Genomic DNA, 25,641 nt, shown 5'->3' with positions numbered 1-25,641 from the left:
AGCTCATTTTCTGGGTTCTGATACCCAGCAGGGACACCTTTTCTGGTTAAGCAACACATGCAATTCATGCTGCAATTATCACGCAATTAAATATGGCTGTTGCCAGTGCAGATCCCCAGTGGATGAGTAACTCCGGGCATTTTTTAACAACAGCATCACAAAGGCTGCTACAGAGCTCTAAGATGATCTCAGATCATGTGGCCTTAAATAAACTGCTAAGCCGGTTTTCTCCTTCCTACAGGTCTGCTTACAGCATATTGCAGAGCCCTCGGAGAAAGTCACTAACGTGCAAACAACTTGGAAGAGTAATCATACAGTAAACAGCTCAGTTAACAGGAATCTCTATCCATTTCTCAGCACTTAGCTCTGCATTTCTCGTCTGAATTGCTTGAGCAGCTCCTGTGGGCCTCCACAGACAGCGCAGCAGATGCCAGAAATCCCTGGCAGGTTTGGTTTCTGTAGTCCTTACAACTGTTTTAATAACTCTGTGTAACAATAACAGATACGCAGATTTAATACTGTAGCTGAAACATTAAGAAATGTTTCCATATACTTTGACATGACACATTTAGCTGTATAGATCACGACAGCTACAGCACGAGCTGAAACAGCTGGTGAAAGAAGTGGGAAACATCTGTAACTGGGCTGGAAAAGCAAACTTTCCCCACTCAAGGTCAGTACACAGACAGGCTTGGTGCTCGAACTTTCTTAAGAAAAAACGACCCTGTTTAGCAGGATGTAACGCAACAGCTCAAACTCTCGAGAGCCACAGACTCCTCCAGAAAGGCCCAGCTGAGCGCAGCTGGGCGCACGAGGAGGAGAAGGACATGCCTTTCGGCTCACGGCCATCAACCCCTCGTTTTTGCTGACTCACGTCCTGCTTAAGGAGGTGTCCTGCACAGTTGTTGTTTATTTGCTTGGCAGATGCCCTTATCCCGAGTGACTTACAAAACATTCAACAATACGTAAAGTAAACACAAAAAAGAAATCATTCAAGCATACCCGAGAAATAATGGGACTAGTGACTGACCTCCAGTGAGGGGAGGAGGACCCAGAGCTCCTACAGTATTTAAAGAGCGTACAGGCCACTTCAAACACACTCCTTGCAATGGGAGGAAAACAGGGGAACATTTTGTGCTACATTAATGGGAATGAAGGCCTATCCATTTTTATCATGGTTCAATGGTTTAAAACTGGCAGGTCAAAGTCCATGTTATGTTAAGGCGTTAAGGGAGTTTTTTTTTATTCTAGGGCACTTCACACAAACACTCTGCAGACCCTCACTCTCACTGCTCAGACACTCTCATCGCGCAAACAGCCACTCTTGCTCCCCAGACACTCACTCCCACTGCCAACGTCATGCACATTGGAATTTCCAAGACAAAGAATGAAGGTCCAGCTATCCTTTTACATATCATTTGGCTACTGTTTTTAATTTACCATAAAGCCTAAAACACCATCAAACAGATTTTCAGTAAACTGAGTCAGGGCCCCAATGGCTAATGCCATAACAGCAAAGCCAAAGCAAATACAAGTAGCTGTATTTACAGTTTAGATTTCATTTGTTAGAAAGCTGGTCATTGTGTATTGAAAGTTCTTCTCATAAGGGAAATAAATCCAATAACTTTGTTTTTATATTTAATACAAGACTGGTCAAATGGTCATATCTTATCTTATTTTGAGTCTTCTCCACCAGGCTGTGTCAGTGAACTTCAGCTATCCCTACAGGTTATAGAACTGTCTGGAATATAGTTGGATGTTTGAACTGCAAATTTCAATGGCAATTTGCTTACTTTTTAACGTAATTGGAAAACTGAATGCATTTTTGTTAACTGGTTAGTACACACTGTGTTAAACCTTATTTAAACTTGAATGAAGTTTTCAAATAAAGTCAAAATGGCATTATTGTACCTACTGATTCAGAATAAAGATCTAGAGGACTTTTAACCGCAGTGGGCTACACATTTGCATCGAATTACTTATTAATTGCCTCTCCTAGAACCAGATTCCCAGAACAAATCAAAGACTCGCACTTAGAGGACATGTCTCCTCTCTATCAACACTGTGAGAACCAGGGAAATCTCAGGCTGATGAGAAGGCTACATAAGCAGGGCTATATAATTCTCACAGAGGCGACTTTCATTATATTTTTGCTTTTACTAAAACCTACCTCTCGACTGCGTAACTGGAAATTTTTACCTTCATGGTAACAGTTATAGGTTTTCAACAGGGACAGGAGTTCTGATCTGGAACAAACAAAAGCAGAACAGTTTTACTGCACCTCCAGGTACAACAGATACAAAGCATAAGGAGGCCAGCATGTGCAGATAAGGAGTGCCAATTGGAAACGAAGGAATGAGAAACACAGCTCAGAAAGAAGTCAGGTTAGGTGCTGATCGACTGCATTAACTGTTTATAGGAATTACCACAAGACATGGAAGGTAAAGATCAGTTTGCTGACACTAGTAAAACAGTCTGGCAATACTTACTTGGAAATCGTCTTATCTTCTTTGACTTTCACAAAGGAAGGCGGACGGAGGGCCATGGTTTTCAAAGGGTAGTTATCTTTAAAGGGAGATCTATAAGAAAGGAAACAGAATAAGCCATGATGTCTATACTGCAGTTTGAGGAGTGACGGACAAACAATGGGAGGAAACACCAGGAAACACTGACACGAGATCAATACACCTATGGTAAAGGTCAATCACTGCAGTGCCTGTACACAGCCACCTTTCAAAGGTGCAGATTGCAGTAGTTTCATCTCGGGGAACCTGTGTTAATGGCCATAGAGTGTTTTACCAAGATTAATTGAAATAATGAGTAGCAGAAGTACCCTCTCTCTTCATATCCGACACTTAATCATAATGGAATTTACAAAGGTCTTTACCATTTTTACAATCAGGACCCACCGACAGAATGAAGAATGAATATTGTGTTGCCTCCCATAGCTCAGAGAAACGGTAAAATGTGGCATCAGGGATTACAAGAAATCATGCATCCATGGTTTGACATGCATCCAGAAGCTACAGAGGGGCCTGCCAGGACAGGCCGGGGAGGGGCTTTCAGTGAGAGGAAGAAAAGGTCATGTGACACTGCCGGAGTTCGTCTATCATTATTAAAATAACAATAGCTAAATATTTACCTTTTAAAGACATGCTTTTAACTGCCAGCAAAGCTAATGCTTTGAAAACAACTTTGTCAAATTATCAAGGAGCAGGCTGGACAGGATCTAGAAGTGTCTTTTTAGTTAATCACATCACCACAACAACAAACCCTTCAAATCCACTGCAGATGAAAAAAGGTGATTTTTGCTAGTAATGTGCAACTCCAAGAGTTTTTACACTTCAAAAGCGGTTTTTCTTAGACAGCAGTGACATTCGTGCTCAGATTATGGAACACAGTCGAATTTTCAGTCTGAGAAAACGAAACCTTATAAAAAGTCCATGAGCAGAGACTGCTTTTTTTTTCCATAACAAGTAACATCTGGCTCAGAGCAAAATATGGGAAATGAGAAACAATGAGGGGATGTGCATTACTGGGCAATCCTGAAACTGTAAAAGAATAATTTCACACCTGCTGCAGTCCTGAATGTCATTGTACTGTAGGTAAACACTGTTTGCATGTGATAACAGAAGGTTTTAAGAGTTCTGAGCAACAGTGCAGAAATGATTGTTTTTTTTTTAAATATCAGGGAGGAGTTAAGGCCCTTCTGGTGTTAAGAAAGGGGCTACAGTGGGTATAGAAAGTCACAACCCCCTTTCAAAATGTTCCCCTTTTGTTGCCTTAAAGCCCAAAAAGAAGACAAATAAAATCAGAATGTTTTAGAATTTTATTTTCACTTGGCTAATGTGGGTTACTGTGTGCAAATAAAAATGGAACAAGCCTAATTTAATTTGTTTTTTTTTTCAAAGTGTCATACAACGAAAGGTACAAATTTTGATTGGGGGAGGTGACTTTATATACCCACTGCACATGTGGTTAAAGATGACAGGTGCCTATGAAAACCCAGAGAGTGCCCTGCAGGTGAAGACAAGCTTGAATTTACACAAGCCTTCCACACTGTGTTTCTTCCGAAGAAACACCACACAACAGCATGCGCACAAAACAAGCACACAACTTCACGCGAACAAGAATTTAAAAAGTTTTTTAAAAAAAAAAATCAATGAGTTGACAGAACAAAAAAATTGTGCTTACATCGTTCTCATTCTTCCGTTCTTAGGGAGTTTTGGGCTTGGATATTGCCTGTGGAAATTCCACTTGGTTGCTGTGCAGCTGTGGGAGGGAGCCATGTCATGTGACTGCTGGGAAAACCCCGACTGCAGATATAAAAGTTACCACATTCGTGCAGCAGCACTGCTCTCTAACTGCTCAGGCTTCGCAGCACAAGTCACAATGACGATGCCCAGTTTTATTCTTCTATCTGTAATCGGCATCATTCTCTTTGAAGGTAAGGGAAAATCCTTCCTGAATTCTACCAATCCAATATTATAACATGGCTTTTTTCTGTGATGTACAATTTTGAGTACAAGATTTCTTACAAGTATTGCTAAAGACATGACAAAGTGGAATACATTAATGTTAGTATTCAGGAAGATACTATCAACAGCACTTTACTTTAAGGGAGAGAGCATGTTATATTTTCAATGCACAGATCATTTTGTATGAGTAGCCATTGGATGGCGAATGTAGTTTTTGTATGAAATAACTTAGGATGTAACAGGGACAGTCCTGGGAGGGTAAACTGATTTTTTCTCATTCTTCTTTTCTCAAAGCACACGGGGGAGGATGCCAGTTCGTCCCAGTGAGATGCATGTGTCTTAAAAACAACAAGTTTGTGAGAAAACCCATCTCAGACTTTTCTATAACAGAAAAGACATCATACTGCAAAAATGTGGAAATCATGTAAGTATGAACTGTTTCAAGATATTGTAGCCAGATTGTGTTATTTCAGTATTCTCTTTGGTGAAAGGCCCAACAAATATACTAACAATATAATATAAAAATGTGCTGTCTTAATCAGCACTACCCCTAAATGCAGTCAGTATATGTTGAAATCCAAGCAGTACCACAATGTCATACTCTTAATATTTCAACTAAGCGTCTACAGACTGTTACAGCATGGATTAGTGACGAGCATCAGTTGTATTTCTTTGTCGTTGGATTATTAATTTCTGCTACATGCAGTTCTCCAAAATGAAACTTGCAGAGCAAGGTATGAAAATAGACATTTTCTTTTAAAAGTCCTTTTTCTTGGTTTCAGACTGACTTTGCAAGAAGACAACATGAAGGTCTGTTTAAGTCCTGATGGGGATCAAGGAAAGAGGCTGGTCAGCTGCTGGAACAGGTACGAGGGTCTCGCCCTCTCATCAAACGCAAACCTTTCCATCTGTGTTATGTTTGTAGAATACGCAAAGAAATGTTACCTGAGCCCTTAAGCACACTCATAGAAAAAGTGCAGGGAACTTAAATAATGCAACAGAATTACATCTACTATTTGAAATCCCACCTTCTATCCAAAAAACAGAATAGAAAAGGACACTGAAAACAATCAACCGGATTTATATCAGCACTTCTATGTCAACTGCAAAGACACCTGCTTCCGAGAGAAACCTGTACATTCAGTGTCAGTAATTCTCCTCAGCACTTCCATTCTGGTTAGATTAACTACATGCTGTTTCGAGACGCCCTAGACTAGGACTTTAGGATGACTTTAACCTACAGTATGCTACTGTTCACATTTCATACAATCCGGCTTTTACGTTCAAAGAACAAAATGTCTGTTTAAAAGTGACTTCAATTTTTTGTTTAACTTGGAGATGCTGGATATTGCTCCTGCTTTTAATGTAACATTATTAACATACTGGCATTTTTTTTCATTTTAGAATAAACAAGGACGACAGCAAAAAGGAAAAATGCTTCCGAAGGAACAAGCCAAAGACACAGAGGACCCAGGAAAAGCCTACAGAGATTCCAGTGGAGGAGATGTCTTGAGCGCTCAGCGGTCTTGAGACTAAAGAGACCCATCTTGAGAGAGCGTATCAGTCAGAGGAAAAGAATGTCTGGGGAAAATCGAACTGCTCTGCAGGAGTTCATAAGCCTCTTGGATTATTTACTTTAGAAAAAATATGTTAAAGGCCTTCTGTCTCTGCCTAACCAGAAACAGATTGTGTTCAACCTCTCTTACTGGTTGTGCTGAAGGAGAAATCTCCATCAGGGAAAAAGAACTCTTCAAGCCCCAAAGCCCAGAACGTGTCAGAAGTGAAGGCAAAGGTCGGGTTCCTTCAGCAGCTTTGCAGCATGTAAGGTCGAAACACAAAATGTCAAACGTACAGTGAACAAAGCAAGAGCAGAACTCGTGTTTGGGGGGGAAAAAACACAACGGTTTTATGAACAGCAATCAGCGTGGCAGTGCTGCTCCAGTGTTCTTCATTGAGAGCAACAGGAAAGTGGCACCTGTCTGAACCTGACCCACTGTGAAGGGTGCCAAGAAGGGTTTATCTCTAGACTCTGGGAGTGGAAGAGGTGGCTTGTGCACTGATCCAGCCAATCGAGCATCTCATTTTACAAGTCTCTGTGGAGCAATTATTTATTGTTAAGGATCTGTTGGATGTTTTTTGGTTTGTTTTGTAATTTAATAAAAAAAAATATGTATTATTTTATTATAAAATAAATGTTTAAAACCTGGGATTTAATGTTGTTGCACATGTTTAGACCAGATCAAGGCTTTGCTTTCCAAAGGGAAAAGCTTTGCTCATTTTCTTATTAAAGAGTGAAAACCAACGTGCAAATTTGTTTGGGCTGCAAATGTTGCCATGTACAGTGGATATAAAAAGTCTACACACCCTTATGGAAATTGCAGGTTTTTGTGATGTAAAGCCAGAAATCAAGATAAATCATGTCAGACATTTTTCCATCTTTAATGTGACCTTGCAAACAACAAAAGTCAAGAGCAAAACAAATAGATAATTATTAGGAAAAATAATTTAAATTAAAAAACCTACAACACTCTGATTAACTATACTATAAACTTAACTATAAAATGGTTCTTTCCCACGCCCGCACGTGTCAATTCACCTCATTTGGGGAGGACTTGGTGACAAACCACCAAATAGCCAAGTGGCCTGATGAAAATGATAGTCAGAACGATGCCAGAGAGCTGACTGCAACTGCAGGGGAGCAGTGTGATAGGACGAGTCTACAGGTCTGATCATCATAGTCATAATTAGTCATTCAGCAGACACTTTCATCCCCCAGTGACTAGCGGAGGTAAGAAATGTAAGATTTCCACTGACAGCAGTACCGCAGCTTAAGAGTTGTAATTAAAGAGCACAATGTGGCTCAGTGACTCACTCAGGGTGATTCGCAGTCAGTCATCAGCAGAGTCACGGAGAACGAACCCCCAAACCTCCCTTTATGACAACCACTGCACACCCATCTACTTAGGCGAGCAGACCAGGCCTTCAGCTGCCGAGGAAAAAAACCTCAATACATTTCCCCTAATTATATTCTAGTGCTGCCGTTAATCAACACAAGCACGTGCCCCCATTAGACCTGAGGAACCTCCTCTTCGGAGAGAAATGGGGCTGAACAAAAGGGATAAGAAGAGCTCGGTGAAGTTCTCTCTAAGCGACTTCTGCCTCGATAACAAAATAAATGTTTGTTTTCTACAAATGCTTCACCGAGATTAGAAAGGAGCAAATAAGCCCCTGCAATCTGCTTAATGTATTTAGAAGACACTCTTATCCAAAGCAATTTGAAACGCGTTTATGCAGCTGGGTGGTTTTCTGGCGCAGGCTGCAGGAAGAGCCTCGCTCAAAGGTACGAGAGCAGGGCCGCACCCAGGATTTGTACCCACGACTGACCTGTGAAGAGACCCAGAACCCTCAGCACCGCTCCACACTGCTGCTTTTGTTTGAGCAGGACAGGGTGACTTACTGTAAACCATGTGATAAGGAAAGTGCTTGATTTGGGCAATCAGGAAGTCGGGAATTACAGATCAGCAAGGATCTGCTCAGAAAGGCATTCAGCTGTGCTGCAGGAGAAGTATCCAAAATGTTTTTCAAAGTCACAACTTTAAACATGCTTGCTTTCTTGTGCTGCGGACGCTTAACTGGTAAGAAAGACAGCCAGTGCTTTTGTCGGTGAACAAAAGGACGTTTAGCCTGCTCGTGTAGACGGAACGTGTTTTTTCTCTTGCGTCTTCGCAGATCAAAAGGCAGAAGCAACGTCTCTCCGGGAGAGGTGCGAATGTATCAGGACCATTGAGTCTTTCCCTCTGAAAAAGATGTCTAACTTCACCATTGCTGAGAAATCCTCCCAGTGCAAGAATGTCCAGATCATGTAAGTACCACACTTCCATTTACACTGCAACGGATTTAAGAGGGATATGTAAAAGAAAAGTCTGTTGTTTGCTGTTGGAGTGAGAAAACGGTATTTAATTAACAAAGTTGCCCCTTCTATAAACAGTATTGGGGGTTAGAACAAAGCCATTCTGATCAGAGCAATGCATTATACAGAAAATGTGCATGATCTCAGGTTAAGTCAGACCAATGCAAATAAGCAGAAATTGTGCAACTTCACAGAGACAGGATTTGCTATCACAGACACACAACTTTGTACATATTATGGAACTGCTAAATAATTTGTGGCTAATGATTGAAAATTGAAACTGTTCTCATGAGTAATTTGACAAAAGTAATGCATTTGATACCTCTGAAATCTAGATAAAGCAAGTTGTTTATCAGGGAACAGAGACAAAATGCATGTTTATAGTATTTATTCCCCCCAAGAACATGCTTTAACCTTTTCTGAACAGTCAAATTTAAGATCAATAAAAAGATCCATCAATAAAATATAACTATCATCTGTGCATCTCAGCACAAACTCTACTCAATGTAAAAATGAATTCAGTTAACAATTACAAAGCACATGTGCGCTTTGAGAAAATAAACTCTACGCCCTGTGATCTGGCGCACCTGATACATATCCACTGTGCTGTTCGTGTTTTGACTTGTAAGTGGACTTCAGGCATGGGAAGGATTTATTTGTTAAAACTTGTTAGTTCAGGTCATCTGATAAATACAATATTCATGAAAGGCAAGTTTGACTAATTTCTATGTAACTGCTTTTCTTAAGTGACTTTATAATAGCAAATTCAGTGTTTTGCATGAATGAATGTTCCTATCAAACCACTGACTTCTGATTTACTGTATCTTAGGTCTTGTGAACAAGCTAGATCATTGATACAGATTACTGAAATTCTCTGAGTAACAATACCATCAACAGCTATTCATCGTTTCATAATATTCCATATTCAGAACAATAATAGTTGTTCAGACAGCCTTTGCAGATGCTATCCAGAGACTGCAGAATGAAAGACTGTATTCTTCTGCTGTAAAAACGGCCTCGTATTTTCATTGGAGCTGTGCCATAATTTGCCAGAACACCAACTCGCAGCTGGCTGGATTAGCTGCTCCAGAGTGTCAGAGACAGGATAAGGTGACTACGAGGGTTTAGAAATACCAATCTGTGTCACTCAGCCTTATTTCCCAGCAAGTACTGAGTTGTTTTTCCAATGTTTCGCCTCTAAGAGCAAAGACTCCTTCTCCAGGGTCTGAGGGAACAGATTCAATGCTGCATTGAGAAAGGTCACACTCAAGAGCTGGATTAAGTGCTTCAGCAGTCTGAGAAAGATGCATTGCTCAGTGCAGCAGCACCTGGGATGTAAACCTACAAAATCCTGCCATTATCACAACCACCGGACACTTGTCTGTACATCATGCTTCTTGGGTGTAGAGGTGACTGGTCAGAATTCCTGAGCCCGCTCCCAGTCACCCCAAAAAAGTTTTTTTCTGGACAGATTCAATGCACTGTTAATTTTACCTAAAGTATTAACTTAGCCCATGTGTTAAAAGGAGTGAAATACACTTCTTTCATACCAGGTGCACAACTTAAAAAGTGTTTTTCTCTTCTGAAGACTCCATCTGAAAAACAACAGCGATGTTTGCCTCAACCCAGATTCAACACAGGGACGGAGACTGCACAAATGCTGGAAGAAGTAAGTTACTGTATGCCCCTCAAGGCACAATAAGTCATGCCACACAATGCCAAATCTGAATCACATAAAAAAGTAAAATATATTTATAGCACGCATGATGATACAAGTGCTTTAATTGAAAGAATATGCATCTTGGGAAAATACAAATGATTCTGCTGAAATGTGAAACAAAATACATAAGATATTTTAATTTACAACAACTGCCTGAAGAATATTTTCTTTCACTTTCTAGAAGGTGGAATCAGATGTCCCGTACTGGTAGAAAATATTAACACAGTGCCATCTAGTGGCTAAACATCTCCCTGGTTACACATTCAAAGAAAGGTCCGGTTAAATGAAATAAACGTCTATTCCAAACTGAGCTCCCTTCTTAATGATGGAGATTTTTTTTCTGCTTGTCCGTTTTACAATGACCTTCTCTGTTTGAACTAGGTGACGTTATGTGATGACGAGAAAAGTATTTGTTTAAGAAAAGACAATTAAATTAATAAATCTCAAAACAGCAAATTCTGACTAATGCATAATGAAAGAAGCTATGATAAACCACAGGAAATTCAGGTGTGTTGTTCTTCATTATATGACCAGTTTAACCTGCAAGAATCTTAGGTCCTTTTCCAAATGATCCAAATGCAGGTCTATCGGTTCGTACAAACGGATGGCAAAGATACTGTAGCTTGCAGCGGCAGCACTCAGGGGTACCCAGTGATGGCCACCGGTTCACCTCTGTCACACCTGTCTTGATGTGTTTGATGTTTGCAGAAACGGGAAAAGCACCACAAGACACAACCGGTGCCTTCGGCTGAGGGCCAGAAAAGGCCGGAAGGGAAAGAAAGAGCAGTGAAGGAGAAGGACTCTTCACAACCCAGTGGCACAGCTCCCTGAGGACATAACCCGACATCAAGCTCATATGTACCTGCTACCATTTCAGAGAACACATGTATTACACTAAATGCTTCCTCTATTTTTGTATCTCATTTGTTATATTAAAACAAATAAATGCGACACGCTTAATGTGCGTTGTTTTTTAGAAAACAACCCTGAGAGGAAGCAGTCAATGTCTTCAACACACATGAGTCACATATCAATGTTCTTCTCTTGGCAATTATGGGAGCTGATTGGTTCTCAAACCTGAATTACTTCAGCTCCCCCCAAAGAGATGAAATGTGCATTTCAAAATCCTTTATGTCAGGAAATTAATGACTTATTCCACTCTTCTCCTACGACACAGGACACAGACTTTGATTTGGGAAAAATTCTAAAATCAGTCACAGCAGTCCTTTCTGACAGTACACGGCACCCTCCATGGAGAAGCATCCATAGGTCAAGGAGACACAGCGAGCGACTATAGGCTTCTGGGTGCTTTCTTGTTACGTTTTGCAAAACGTAAATTACTGACGGGCAACTGCCAAACCCTGGTGAGCAGGTGCAGGTGGCTCTGTGGCTCAGGATCTGCGGCTGTGACAGGAAGGTTGCGGGTTCAAATCCTGCAGCTGGCAGAGGAATCCTACTCTGTTGGGCCCCTGAGCGAGGCCCTTAACCCCAGCTGCTCCAGGGGCGCTGTACAATGGCTGACCCTGCGCTCTGACCCCCAGCTTCTCTCCCCGTCTGTGTGTCTCATGGAGAGCAAGCTGGGGTATGTGAAAAGACGAGTTCCTAATGCAAGAGATTGTATAGGGCTAATAAAGTGACGTTATAGGAGACTTCCAAGCTCTGAGATGGACCCTCCTGGGGTGGTTGCACAGAAAGACAGTGGTGCTGTGCCAGCAAAATCGCCATCTGGCCTTCCGATCTTTGACAAGCAACCAGACAGGCACCAGCAGAAGTTGTTGCTTCCCACAATGCTTTGCAGTATTCCGAACGCTACACTTCGGGCACGCTCACCGTCCCAGAACACAGCACACAGCCGGAACAGCCAGACTTTGACAACAGCGAGCGAGGAGGAGAGACAGGAGCTGGAAGCTTTAGTGCTTTAACAGCAGCGAACTCCTCAGGCAGCTGAAACTGTTCTCCCTGGCAGTGGTGGGCCAGGAGAAGATCAGCAAGGAGAAGGTGCCATGAGTAATGCATGTTTGGCAATGTAGAGGGCAGAACATCTCTGATAAGACGTGAGGAAGCCTTAAGCAGCGACACTCTGTCCCGCCACCCCTGCACAAAGGCCAGCACAGACTGAGGGTCCCTCTGGGACGTTTCCACCTGTTTCGTCAAATCCTGACTCCAATCCAATTATGCTGTCCCAACAGCTGTGGTCCTCGTTGAATACACTCTATGGATTCAGCAATCCATCCATCTTCTAACTGCTTGATCTAATCCAAGGTCATAAGGGAGCCAGAGCCTATCCCAGCATGCAACAGGCAGGATACACCCTGAACAGGACACCAGTTTATCACAGGGCACTCACAGACAGCACACACTCACACCAGGGCCAGTTTTCCCCACCAGTATGCCCTTGTACTGTGGTGGGAAATTGGAGCACTTGGCAAAAACACATGCCAACACAGGGAGAACATACAAACTGTAATAGCACCCCAGGAGTTGAACCCAGGGTCGCAGCACAGCAAGGCAGCAGTGGTCACCACTGCTCCACAGTACGGCCCACAGATACACTCGCCCCTCGATACTTCCAGTGAGCATTGTTTTTCTCCATCCATTCTACCACTGACACCTCAATCTGAATCCGTTCTAGTGGTGAGGTGCCAGCGCCTGACTTTCTGGTCCAGGGGTAACTGGAAACCGAGCATCCCGCTGCTTTTTAAAACTCAAGTGAGGATGGTTGAGTTTAAACAAGCACTGACATTGAGAAGTGAAGAGTGCTCTAATCCCAGCCGCAGTGTGTTCATGATTTCATTATTAACACGTGTAGTATTGAGCACAATGCCCCCGACGCATTTGCCACATATAACCGTCGCTTCAAAACTCAATTTTTCGTCACAAGCGTCAGTTTCTACAATAACACCGTAGCTGGGAGACGCAGAAACACCCCACTTTACAGAGGAGGATTTCCTTTCAGCCTGCTGCAAAGGAACCGGGCTTAGGAAAGGGAAACGGAGAGGTCGACTGAGGCTTGGGCCGTACACCACTCAAGAGGAAGTGCTCTCCCTTCAATTACTTCATCAGATTCAGGCTCGGATTTGTTTCCCATCTTGTCGAATACGTTACTCATTTACACAACCACCCCCAAAAAGCCAAGGCTCTAATAGTGATTTTGACCAAAGCACACGGAATGCAAGTTAAATAAAACTAGTGTCTCTGCCTCTAAACTCTTGACTGAATCAATTAAACACATCCTGCAGTTAAGGCAGAAGACATCCCGTATTTATACCAGAGAAAGGAAACGACAAGCACATACTGTATCTCCCATAAGCGAACACCAGGATATGATATGCCGCAAAGATGTTTACCTGGCAAACTGAAAAACCCCTCACACAAAACTCTCCCAAATGAAATTACTCTTTGTGGAGCAAATTAGATATCTGTCCCGCACATATGTATAAAGAAATAAGTTATTTTTTTTATATTGCACACACATCTACCAACAACAGATCGTGCCACTACTGTATTCTCTTACGCAGCTGTATCTGTTTTAATCTAATCACCAAAGTTTTCTCTTGTTCGCTAAAATGCAAAAAAATATTTATTTGCGATACAAAAGAAACACATCCAAACAGATATTCTTACCATTACTTTAAAAGCCTCTCACTGTACCAACGGTAGTTCCGTCCAATCCTTCTCGCTATACACCAGTTACTTGCTACCCACAGCTTCTCCTCAGAAGGGAAACATCGTCCACGCCGACAGCGAGAAAGACAGCCCCCTCAACCAATCAGGGGTTGCAGCGGTCGACACAAAACCAATCAGAGCAAACGGGGGAGGGGCATAGGGTTTCCAGAGGACAAGAAGAGCTACACGCTGACACATTATTGCCAAGATGGAAATCTGGCTAGCTAGCAATTACTTGCCCATTTCGTGAATGCTTGTTTGGCTCAAGCTCTTTGCTTTGAGTTTTAATTGCAGTGCAGCGTCATTTTTGCTAGTGGCGGTTCTATTCCAGGGCTGCCAGTGTCTTACTGTGGGCTAGGCTATCCAAATTACAGCACAGGGGTCACATGCGGTCAGTGACGGGCGGACCTGTAACACGTCTTTAAGGGAGCCACTCATTTCGAGTGGGGTGAACATCTTCCTGTGCACTGGTGAGGAGAAATTCCTGTCGCGGATGGGTGTTTTTGTCTGTGGATCCACAAACAAATAGAAAAGGTGTTACTGGTACAGTATCTTGGTCTAGCTGTTCCAGATCATGCAACATGCTCACATAAGATTGGTTGAATAATGTGAAAGTGTCTTACAAAAACAAGTGGAAACGATGAGGCAGTACAGTACATTTATAACTGAGAACAGGAGGCACTTCTTTCAGTACGAAGTATGAAACAAGAACAGCTGGACGGGAGTTTTGGGTCAATTAGCTACCAAGTACCAAACAGGTAGATAGGCCAAACGACCTTCCCTCATTTGTAAACATTCTTATGTTCTTACATTTTAAAAAATATTTTATGAACCATTTTTAATACCATTCAATAAAGTATGTAGATACAACTCAATATTGAAAAAGTTGCAGGCTGTAATACATATTTGACACTCACACCTGAAGAAGGCTCCACGGCCGAAACGTTGTGTTCTCTTTCTTCTTTTTTTCAGCATGGAATAAACCTATTACTTGTTCCTTTGCAGCCTACGCATGCTGACGCAGCTACCCACCTGAACATATTTGACACTTACTACTAACAACCGAGGAGTTTTGATGTCACTGTTGGCTTTCTAAACTCAAAAGCTTCTGAATACTGACTATTGGAGTACTGATATTTTTGTTACAGTGCTGTGGTTTACAAAAACATTTTTTTACAATGCAAAATGTCTAGTAACACGAAACAGAAAACAAAAAAAACCCAGGAGATTCGCAGTCCTGGTCCTGAAGGACTGTTTCACCTGCAGGTTTTCTAGGTCTCTTTAAAACAGCAGCGCCTGGAGAGCTGGGAGAAGCTGTTCAATTCCAGTTAAGCCAATAACGAGCTGATTCAGGTTGTTAAGAGCCCAGCTGGCCCAGGAGCAGGACTGGGAATCTTCAAGAACATGATTTCCTATTTTTTACAGGGGCACAGGAGCCCATAGGTTTGAGTTGTCAAAATCAAGAAAACATTAAAAATAAAATAAAATCATTGCAAGAAGGAAATATAGCACTGAGGTATCACATGTCAACTCAGTTTTGACAATGTTTCTGCGTCTTTTATTTGTTTTAGTTAATTGCAAGATTGACTCTCACAAAGCCTGTATTATACATACACATGGAATATCAAACTTTATTACTGAATCGGAGAACAGCCAAATCATCAGAGAATGGACATGGAAGAGAAATTTCCTCTTAGCCTGTCTTAAGCACGTCTTTGTGAAGTAGGAGGCTGAATGCTGCCGTCCGCTCAGAGCAGCTATTCAGAAACGAACAATAACCCTGTGGTCATGACGGATCCTTTCAAAACCGCACGACAAAGAGCTCTGACCTCACTGCACTTGGCACTGCTATGAACCTGCACAATACATTGTCGAGCACAGCAAAGCCTGGAGATATATATACACAGATGAATGAAGAAATTACTTTTAAAGATCACCAAAGGATAGGAGGGTTCAGTGTGTGTCTTACTTTGGTAGGGCTGAACAAAATTGCTTTTCACTTGAATATGCCCTTGTTCTTAATACGCCTGGTGAGCAGATTTCTGAACTTAAAAACAGCCCTCAGAAACGAGTTCTCTGAGCAGTCAATTAATTACTGGTTTGTTGTGGTCTTAATTTCTAATTTGTCATGGAATGTTACATATCCTGCCTGCCTATTGGAAGAAGAGTCAGAGTGACCAGTAATCACAGTAAATACCGGCAATAGTTTTAAAATATCTAAAAAGTTTTTGGAGGGCACTGGGACTTAATATGAAACACTTTTAATTAAAACACCTGAAAACATGCCTGGCTGCGCACAGTGGGTACTCTTTGTTCATGAGTGTGTGGGGAGACCCTCTTTCCTTTCATAGTTCACCACCTGTGGAACCCAACACTCAAGGTCAAGCCACACAATAGAAATGCCCCTGGGGGCAACTCGGACTCCCAGGCTTTACAACATGGGAACAGCAGGTGTCCTAGGCTGTACGGGCTCTGAATGGACGTCCATGTCAGCTGTTGTTGATTTTTCGTTTGACGTTGGGTTGTAGTACAGTACATGATTGCTGGACCCCATACCATCAGGATCAGACCTTCAGAATTTCTGCAGCACAGCACCTCAAAAAAACCCACACACAGGATGGACTTAGCTGCCTTCCTGGCTCTTAAAATTCACCTAATGTTGTTAAGATGCCGCTTATGTTGAATGTTTTTCATGTGTTGCTCTACTTGACTGCAGCCTATCCTTCTATTCACCCCACACGGTGAATTTCCCCAAGAGCCCTGCAGGAGGGAGTCTGCGACGTCACGCAGGCAGGCTTCTCCCAGCCCTTCCTTATGGGGGAGAACACACGTGGGTACAACCCACAAGTGCAGAACTAGTGGAGAGGCTTCCTCAAAGGGGAACTGCAATGCTATTTGTATATTTCGGGGTTAGAAAGAATCATCATTGATGAGTGCATTTCAAACCACAAGGATAGTAAAATGTGCACTGTAACTTGTAAAACCCCCAATTTGCACCACAAAATAGACCGAAACTCCAGTGATGTGTTGCAGCCCATGACATTGAAAACAAGCAGGCTTATGAATGCATCTCTTCTAATCCAACAGAAATATTGCTCTTGATTACAAGACAGTTTTGCCGGTTAATGGAACTTAGTTGTTAACTTTGCGTTCAGATCACGCTGGAACATTTCTGTTGTGAAATGTCTGCTGCACAACCTGTACTTATTCGCTTGTACACCACATCACATTAGTCATTACAGTGACTAGTGAGCAGGAAGGGCCACTTCTTGTCACAATCGACTCAAACTCTCACTCTCACCCTTGGTGAGACCAGGGTTTTGCAACACCATGGCAACTTACATTACATCACAAATTCATGGTTTTGTGCTTAATTCAAAATGTGTAATTTTTAAACTATACCATAAATTAATTAATTTTGTTACTGAGGTTTAACTGGGACTGCAGCCCCTCTTGAACTGACTTTACAAGACAATTTACGGTGTTTTGGGATAATCTCACTATGTATGTATAAATAATTCTTCAGCAAACTAACCTTCAATTCAGCTGCATAGCATGGAAGATATCTCGGTGAGAGGCAACCTTGCCAGTGCTGTCTGGGGAGAAACAGTGGGAGCCTGTGTGCAGCACATCCCTCTATACAGAGGCGGCTGTGAAGACAGGGCCAGTTTTGTCTTAGTGCTGATTGATAAGCCCGTTCAGCTGAGGCTCCAGCAGCAGCGTTTGTCTCGTCTAAATGAGAAGGGCTTTCGTAAGCTTTGTGTAGTCTAGGAAGGTGTTTAATTACACTTTCGTGTTCTTCACTGCCACAGAGGCAGAGCTGAGCTGAGTCAAAGACCAGACCTATTGTAGTTTTCCATTCTAAATACAGAATCAAGCAAACCTATAAAGTACAACTGGCGTGCCCTGTAATGTCCTGTTTGAGCTTCCTAGAAAATAAGCTATATTCTTAAAGAACCTAGAAAGAGTGAAAAACGCCACATTGAAACAATTGCTAGTGAATGTGAAGAGTTCATTTTAACCTGACATATTCTTTTGACTTTTCCATGTGATCTGTAGTTTAATGTCTTCAATATGTTGGTCCTCTCACAGCTTGACTCACTTTCAGGAGCATTGTAATAGTGTGAATGCTACAGTCATATAAGGTTTAAGACATGAGACTATAAAAGAGTTCATCTTCTCATTCTCTTTTTTTAATGAAACTTATCCATCAACAATGTACAAATACCATTGGTTGGTAAAAAACAAGCTGTAGGCTATGTATCATAACATTCTTACCAATCTAAAATCTCTCTGTATTTACAGCTCTCTATACTTCTACTTTACATTCACAGATTTATTTTGTACAACTATGTAGATAGATTACAAAATACATTTTCAATAGAAAGAAATAAAAATACTATATACATGTGGTGCTTTGTGGAATGCTGTTTAAATACAAGGAAAGTATATATATACTGTATATATAAAACAATCTCTTCTTTTAATTATCACACCTAATTATAGCTTGGATTATACAATTAAACATAACATAGAAATCACTTATACTCTAATATAGACACTTAGAGAAAAGTACTCTTAGACCTTTACAATTAAATGACATCAAATTTAAGAAATATAAAATATTTGATAACAGAGTGATTAGAGTAACAGCCTTGTATACAATCATTCACCTACTACACTGTGTAACTCAAATCACATAATACTGGACAAGGTGCTTTGTAACATCATCGGCAATTATGGCCTTATACTGCTTGTTTTCATTTACCTAAAGAAACACAAGAACAGTGTTTACTTTTTCTCCAGTGCCTGAAGGTACCATTAATTGATGGTGTTAAGTGTTATTCACCCCATGCTTTACTGAAGGAGCAGAGAATGTGTATTGAAATGTACATCATTTCATGTACATCAGCAGAAAATCTTGTAAGGGAATGGATTGGTTCTCATGGTCTGATGATGGGTGCCTTGTCTGAAGTCGTCTCCATTTCCTGAAAGTCCAGCATTTCGGACACATCCGGAATAATCTGCACAGCATTCTCCTGGAAATGCACCTGCTTCCCCTTTCCTCTCCCCGGTTTCCCATCCAAGACTGCGTGATCGAGCTGTGCCTGACTCTTGGCTCCCGGGCCCTGCTTGTGGAAGAGTCTCTGCAGGTGCGCCCAGGCTGTGGTCCTGCTGCTGGACACAGCCCTGTGGAAGGAGTAGGTTTGCTCGGTGTTTCCTGCTGCCGTGACACTCACTGTTGTCCCAGATGGGTCCGAATAGAGTTCAGACAGGGAGGGAGGCACTTGGGGCAGGTTTGCTTTTTTCCTCTTACTCAGAAAGAAGTTGGCTACACCAGTGATGAGAAGCATGACTCCTGGTCAGAATTAAAAAAACAAACAAAAACAAATTAGCAATTGAAACCAAAATGCAGTTCTGTTCCTGAAATGCTTCATTCGAGTCGTGGCATTTGGAGGACACTTATCGCTTTGTTATTCTTTCCATCCCTGGAGACGTTTCTGTCTCTCCTTGGGCAGAATTCCTGTTCTCAAGGGCGAGTCTGTATTGCCTCCGCACGGCACTGACAGTGGAAAAATCCAGAACACTGATAGGGAGCTGCAGGAGACCCATGGCTGACTCTACCTGGAATAACAGCGTGCCACACCAGGACCGGGTGAAGAAAACACACCACCGACATCAGTGTGTAGTACAGAAATTTCTGGAAGCCTCCGAGCCTGGCTGCTTTTTTCCACAGGACGAATGCTCTCGATCCTGACGGACACCTAGATCAGAGACAATACCTAATTATTACAAGGGTGGTGATTCCTTGTGTTAATGAGCCTCCCGAAGGATCCCAAAGCGCTGCATTTTTAGGAAGGAACCCACAGCGTCAACCGATGACTAGCATCACCCACGGGGTGACAGCAGCCGCTCTGCAGCAGCTCTTCAGCTCATCTGGTCAAACGGTTTCACAGCCGAAAACGCTGTGTCTCTTTTCTTTTCCTTCCAGCATGGAATAGACCATCACCTGTATATTACCACACCAATGGATGGGAGACTCCTGGGAGTGACGGGGACACTATACTATAGAGCCGAGGTCATTAAAAATCCCAGGGTATTTCTTGAAAGGAGCAGAGGTGTTACCCTGGTGTCCTGGCCAAATCTCCCATTGGCCCTTACCAATCATGGCCTCCTAATAATCCCCCTCTCTGAATTGGCTTCATTACTCTGTTCTCCTCCCCGCCAATAGCTGGTGTGTGGGGAGCGTACTGGTGCACTATGGCTGCCGTCACATCATCCATATGGGGTTGTACACTGGTGGTGGTGGAGGGGATCCCCATTACCTGTAAAGTGCTTTGAGTGGAGGGTGCAGAAAAGCGGCAATATAAGTTTAACTAATTATTATTATGATTAATGCTGTTCTTCTTTAATAAACGCAGAGGAAGATAAAGCAAGTCAAAGACTGTGAAAGAGCGCCCTCTTGTGTTAATAAATAGTACTTACATGTCCATGGAATAGCCCGTACTTTTATTCCGCCATGTGTTCTGTATAATTCTCAGTCTTTGAAGGTCCTGATTCCTAGATTTATTAAGTGAGTCTGTGTAAGTCCATGTGTGTGTGTGTGTGTGTGTGTGTGTGTGTGAATGTGAGTAAGTGTCCTGAATCACGTGGAAGTTTTTCAGAACTAGGCAGCAGACTATGACACATCCATGGAATCAAAGTTTTATTTCTTCCCAAATGTTGTTAGAGCTCCATAAAGGGGCTACTTACAATGATTTGCCCCATTAATCCAGTGATAGTCTATTAGTCATCATGTTATCTGGTTCTGTCTGTGTAAACAGCACTAATCTGGCCTGTGGCTAATGACTCATAGTAGTTCACAATTTATCCAGAAGATCTCCATACCTTCAAAGCATGGTAAATTGACTGCTTTTGTGTACATAACGTCCCTTGAAAATAATTCAATCTTAATTTATTTGTTGAAACAGAACCTAGAAATCTTAGTGCCCCGATGGTTTGAAAGTTAAAATCAAATGTTCCAGAGGTCTCTGAAAGCATGGCTTAGCTCGTCAATGTCAGGTTGTAGAGCGAAAAGAGTCAGTTTACTCTTCTTGTATTTTCCAGGCATCTCAAATGTAATACAGGTACCTTGCAGCCCAGATGTTCACCTGCCAGGAATGGATTACTAGTTTAACCCTTCTAAACACTCATTATTCAGACTTATTAACTTGTTAGCTAATCATTACCGCAGGAATTCTTTATTCTAAACCCGGGAGCACACTTACGGAAGGCAGGGCCCCAGCAACTTGTCAGCAAAATAGGACACCTCAAAGATGGCAACCCCTCCTGATGAAACACTTCCATTGGACATTTCCAGGGTGTTTGAGAAGAACGCCAAAGTGATTTATATGCATAGAAAAACAAGCAGAAAGTCAATGGTACATGTAAACATTTCAGAAACAGTAGGTCAGGAAATAAGATTACCAAACAGTCCGCCAAGAATAATTAATAGATGCAGAGGCCTGTAGCCGGAGGTCAAGTGGCAGATTTTCATCTTATTCACATGCCCCACCGTCAGAAGCCCAGTTCCTTCTCCAATTTTTCTGTCTGTGAAAGCTTTCTGAGAGCACGTCTGTGAGCCATGTACGGCTCTTTCCCCACAGATTCTGAGGGGGCTCATAGTTTCAAATCTGAAGGTCACTACTTTTCTCTACCAGCACACATCCTTTACTGTAAAGCCCGGCAGTCTCAATTTATGCACTTAAATGGAATAATCTCTCTCATGAGGACCTCCATATTTTTTTTTTGATCACGTCCAAAGAGTCTTTTTCCATTCCAGTGCTGGAAATCTATTTACAGTATTCCCATCTTGATATAGAGTATGAATCTCCGTTCCTGAATGGGTGCCAGAGAACTGCAGCACTGCTGGAAAGTGCCCTTAACGACACGTTCAGCGAAATCCCACTCGTCAGTTTACCTGTGAAGGTGGAGATTGCGGTGCATCTGGGAGGCAGGTGCAGTGAAATCTACTGTAGCCCTGTTCAGCGCTGGTGAGAAAAAACAACAGCTGCTCTGTGTTGTGAGAGTGTGCCTCGCTAGTGTCTGTGTACACCCCATAACCCTGGGGGTCTGGGAACATACTCAGACATGAGGCAGCCCAGCACAGATTGCTGGTGGTTAAACATTTCGCATGTCAGCTCTGGGCTCAGGCGGATTTGTAGTCGACAAGTTCCATCTACCAGCATCTTTGCTGCTCCACTGGGTGAGTCTATGGATCTGATTCGCTGACAGGAATGGACAGTTCCAGGTGTTTGAATTGGTGTCTCCCCATGAGAGATAAGAGTGCAACAGCTCAGTTTCGAAAGAAATACCCGATAAAAGGCCAGGGCACATGTCAACATCAGCAACTGCATACAGTAAATACTTACAGGAGATATACTGCAAGGCTTTCAAATTCTCCCCGAAGGAGAGTCTCAATCCCCACGCCCAACAGCACTGTGTTCAGACAAGAGAAAATGTGTTGATGAGAGAGAGTACACTTCAACCTATCATGGTTTTTATCAAAGAATAGTGACAGGTGTAATATGGTGCATGTTCCCTGTGGTAAGGGCACACTCAGTGGTGTAAAGGGCTCAAACAACACGACTAAGAGCCTCCAGAGTGAAGTTTCTGCTTCCAGCAGTGTTAATGAAGGTGCTGGCACAAGAGCTCAGGAGGTTTTTTATTAGCACAAGCGACGTGCTCCTGTGGAATCAGCTGCATGACAATCTGATGCCTGCACAGAAAACAGGTGTCCCAGATAAAGATCACATCACAAAATAAAGATCAACTGTAGATGTCAATCCACATAGGTAGGCCCCTTTTCAGGCCATAAAGGCCTATGAGGAATGGGAGGGGCAAGGGCCACCATATTTTCTTGACCATACTGAACACTAGAGGTGATGTGGTCAGCATCACACTCCAGCCAGCCTGTTACCCCCAGAAGGATTAACCCCCAGTACTCATTTGGAAAGCAGGCTGAGTGGATTTGGGAGCCATCTGGATACATTGCTTGTCCCTACCTGGCATTGAACCCAGGACCTCCTGGTGAGGAGCTAGACACCCTTGCTGTCTGAGCTACAGTACCACAACTCCTATACATCCCCATAAACAGAGCTAAAGCTGTGCTGAAACTAAATTGAAATCAATTTATACAAGGATACATATCAGGAGCATTTATGTCTTAAGTTGCATAAGTTTCAAATCACATTCAAGAAAACAAAAATTGACTGAAGGCACCCCGTAGACTAAAAAAGAATGTTGTTACTGGAACAAGTGTCCTCTGAACTGTAAAATCTGTGTCAAAATGAGCTTCTCCTTTTTTTTTTTAACAGGACAAGGTTCTTAGACTTAGTTGTAGTCCACCAGGTGAGTGACAACTGTGCAGCACTAGAGGGGTGGAGACACTGCATCAAGCAAGCTCTTCCACTAGAGGGCATAGTTTCTATAATAATTGGGCATGTGGGCTTGTGATTTAATTACATCACTTGTTCTGTGAAATTGATGTTATATTTCTTTTTACAGTATCCACCAAAGTAAGTCCATTAGTTTCTAGACAGACACCCTTCTGTTGATTCTTTATATCATTGTTCAAAATAAAATGGTAACTTTATATATTAAGATATATAAATGTTATATAACTTTATTAGCAAGTACTGTAAAATATTAATTAAAAAAAACAAATATCAGTATGGTGTAGAAATAACATTTGAGATATGTAAAATGAAAATATATATATAGTTTTGTTACACTAGCTGAGTGAATGTGAAAGGAGCCATATTTACAAAAGGCTTCAATTTCGAGAGAGTTGTTATTGTATACATTTAATGTTAAGAATTAAGTAGTAAGAAATGCAAAATCTAATGTTCTTAATGTCTTCCAGACCACAAAGAACAGCACACATGTGCAACTCATTTAGGAGGTTTATTTATACAAGGTGTGGAAAAGCAATTTGTAACAGAATGGGTTAAGAAGGTTTATTATTTGTATTAATTTATACAAATTAAACCCTTTCCAGTGTAAATAAACTGATTTTTGGAGCGTGCTAACTTCACCTTAATGCAAAGAGAGGGTTTTCAAGCAGGAATGAGCCTGCGTCTTATTGAGGGGTTTGTAATGAGTGTTAATACTGACAGGATCTGTTTGTTTTTCTGTGGTTCAATAAAGGGTTAGGACACTTATTCTCACAACGTGTCAATTGCTGGACAAACCATTCTAACTTGTAATCCTCCACCACTTGGGACACTAGTTACAGTATACTGAGTAAAGTCATATTCTTGCTACAGAGTTCAATTGGTTTCGAAGTCGTAGTATTCTTTTATCTCCCAGCCTATTCTACATGCAGGTAACTGAAAACAAAAAAGCATGTAAATGAATAAGTAAGAAAGCCGTTGCTACCTGTATTCACCAAAGAACAGGCCTACAGACTGAAACTGAACTGGGTGGGCTTGTCTACACCGTAGGCTGGCTGTGTCGAGCTCTTCCAGCTGTGGATTTCTCTACAGCTGTAGGATGTTTCCTCGGTGTCTCTGCCCACCAGATCGAAATTCAAATTGTTTATTGTTTATGCTTTCACATCTCAGATCTGCCCAGAAATGAGACACCTGCCAGGCAGCCAGGTATCGTTGTTAATACAGGTAATCCAAGAAATGTATTCTCTCGCCATCCCTGAGCCAAGACAGGGGGGTACTAATGCTCTTTCCTTCCCTGGGAAAACCAATGTCTGAGCAGACGCGAGATACATTCAGCACTGACATCAGGGTACTTATTGAAGTACGGCAAAACCCAGGTCTGATTATGATTTTCATTCCTTTCTAGGATTTAAAGCAAAATCAGTGCCATGGACTCAGTTACAAAGTATAGCAATAAACCAAGGAAAGAACGCTTTGGGCGACACGACAGTATAAGCTTCCCTGTGCCCCCCCCAAAAAAAATAAAACACTTTTGCTTCAGCGCATAATTCCGACCTTGTAAAATACAATTAAATCTTTACTTCATATTGACATATATAGGAAGAATGACACCAGAAACGTTTTCAAACATTTCCATTTCCTTCATATTTGTACACATTCGTACAGTTTAACTGGCTCTAGTTCTACGGAGTTAAGGAAGTGAAACTAAATTTGTGGAGCTGCTCAAACCTGCTGCGGTTGAAATGCCGAGGATCCTGCAGAGGCACTCCAGTGCAGTCCAGAGAGAGGAAGCCTCCATTGTTGCAGGAAGAAGACACCTTTTCCCACTTCTGACAAATCCTCAGGTTGTATCATAACCTTCCCATTGTGGAAACAAAAAAAAAGAACTAAAACTTTCACAAACGATTTTTCTCTCTCGACCTGTGCTGGAAGGAGTCCTGTGTTGTTTCTCCTGGTAGTTTTGCACCTGTGGCTTTGACCTGCATCATGAAGTGAACGGTCAGTGCTGACCAAACTCAGCCAGAATATTCCGCACCCACAGGCCCTCGAGGTGATGATGAAACTGAAAGCCAGTCTCTGGATGCCCTTGCTGTTAAAAAGGGTTAATCATTAGTGGTAAAAAATGAACCAACTAATGTACAACAACTGAAATGACCTTGGCTAGGAGATCAAAGCCATAAAAGTATCTTAAGCTCTGCTGAATAGCCGGCTCTATGATTTCAAAGGATTAACCAGTTATTGCTGAGAATTTCATTGAGTAGGATCACAGTGAACGAATTCTTTAGAAAAAATCCTGCTAAGAATTTGAAAAATAATGAATATTCCTTTATCACACACACACCAGTCATTCAGCTTCTGCAGCTTTAAACTAGTTGAAACAATTTAAGAATTTAAACTGATATGAAAATAAATTTCATCGTTTTCAGATTATCT

The 25,641-nt window shown here is 41.9% G+C and overlaps 3 protein-coding genes and 1 long non-coding RNA gene across 6 annotated transcripts in view; 2 read left to right on the top strand and 2 right to left on the bottom strand.

Moving 5' to 3' along the window:
* The window catches only part of rassf4a (Ras association domain family member 4a), a 28,272-nt gene extending 14,432 nt beyond the window's left edge, over window positions 1–13,840 (bottom strand). The window contains exons 1-3 of one of the 3 annotated variants that reach the window (XM_006630320.3): window positions 13,733–13,840; window positions 2,490–2,579; window positions 2,171–2,246 (exon numbers count right to left, since the gene is read on the bottom strand). In XM_006630320.3, the coding sequence (XP_006630383.2) occupies window positions 2,171–2,246; window positions 2,490–2,545 (132 nt within the window). In that variant the 5' untranslated portion in view covers window positions 2,546–2,579; window positions 13,733–13,840. Of the gene's footprint in view, window positions 1–2,170; window positions 2,247–2,489; window positions 2,580–4,194; window positions 4,274–13,732 lie in introns of those variants that run through there. The other 2 variants (XM_069188859.1, XM_069188860.1) reach the window with 2 other exon arrangements.
* LOC138238399 (uncharacterized) lies at window positions 4,355–6,685 on the top strand. Its single transcript, XR_011189406.1, has 4 exons — window positions 4,355–4,447; window positions 4,773–4,902; window positions 5,261–5,344; window positions 5,883–6,685. It is a non-coding gene; the product is annotated as an uncharacterized lncRNA (long non-coding RNA).
* On the top strand, window positions 7,842–10,907 carry cxcl18a.1 (chemokine (C-X-C motif) ligand 18a, duplicate 1). The gene is made up of 4 exons (XM_015346321.2): window positions 7,842–8,113; window positions 8,208–8,340; window positions 9,977–10,057; window positions 10,817–10,907. Exons 1-4 carry the CDS (start codon window positions 8,053–8,055, stop codon window positions 10,896–10,898), a joined length of 357 nt encoding a protein of 118 aa, XP_015201807.1. The 5' UTR covers window positions 7,842–8,052; the 3' UTR covers window positions 10,899–10,907.
* Window positions 13,841–17,956: 4,116 nt separating the features above from the next.
* tmem72 (transmembrane protein 72) lies at window positions 17,957–25,284 on the bottom strand. Its single transcript, XM_006630318.3, has 5 exons — window positions 24,937–25,284; window positions 22,186–22,252; window positions 21,043–21,114; window positions 19,400–19,539; window positions 17,957–19,133 (listed from the first exon to the last, which is right to left on the bottom strand). Exons 1-5 carry the CDS (start codon window positions 25,004–25,006, stop codon window positions 18,718–18,720), a joined length of 765 nt encoding a protein of 254 aa, XP_006630381.1. The 5' UTR covers window positions 25,007–25,284; the 3' UTR covers window positions 17,957–18,717.
* Window positions 25,285–25,641: the final 357 nt, after the last annotated feature.

The sequence above is a fragment of the Lepisosteus oculatus genome, chromosome 4, assembly GCF_040954835.1.
Source record: "Lepisosteus oculatus isolate fLepOcu1 chromosome 4, fLepOcu1.hap2, whole genome shotgun sequence".
Lineage (NCBI taxonomy): Eukaryota > Metazoa > Chordata > Actinopteri > Semionotiformes > Lepisosteidae > Lepisosteus > Lepisosteus oculatus.
Note: the sequence above shows the minus strand (reverse complement) of the source record. Positions and strands in the feature narration are given on the sequence as shown.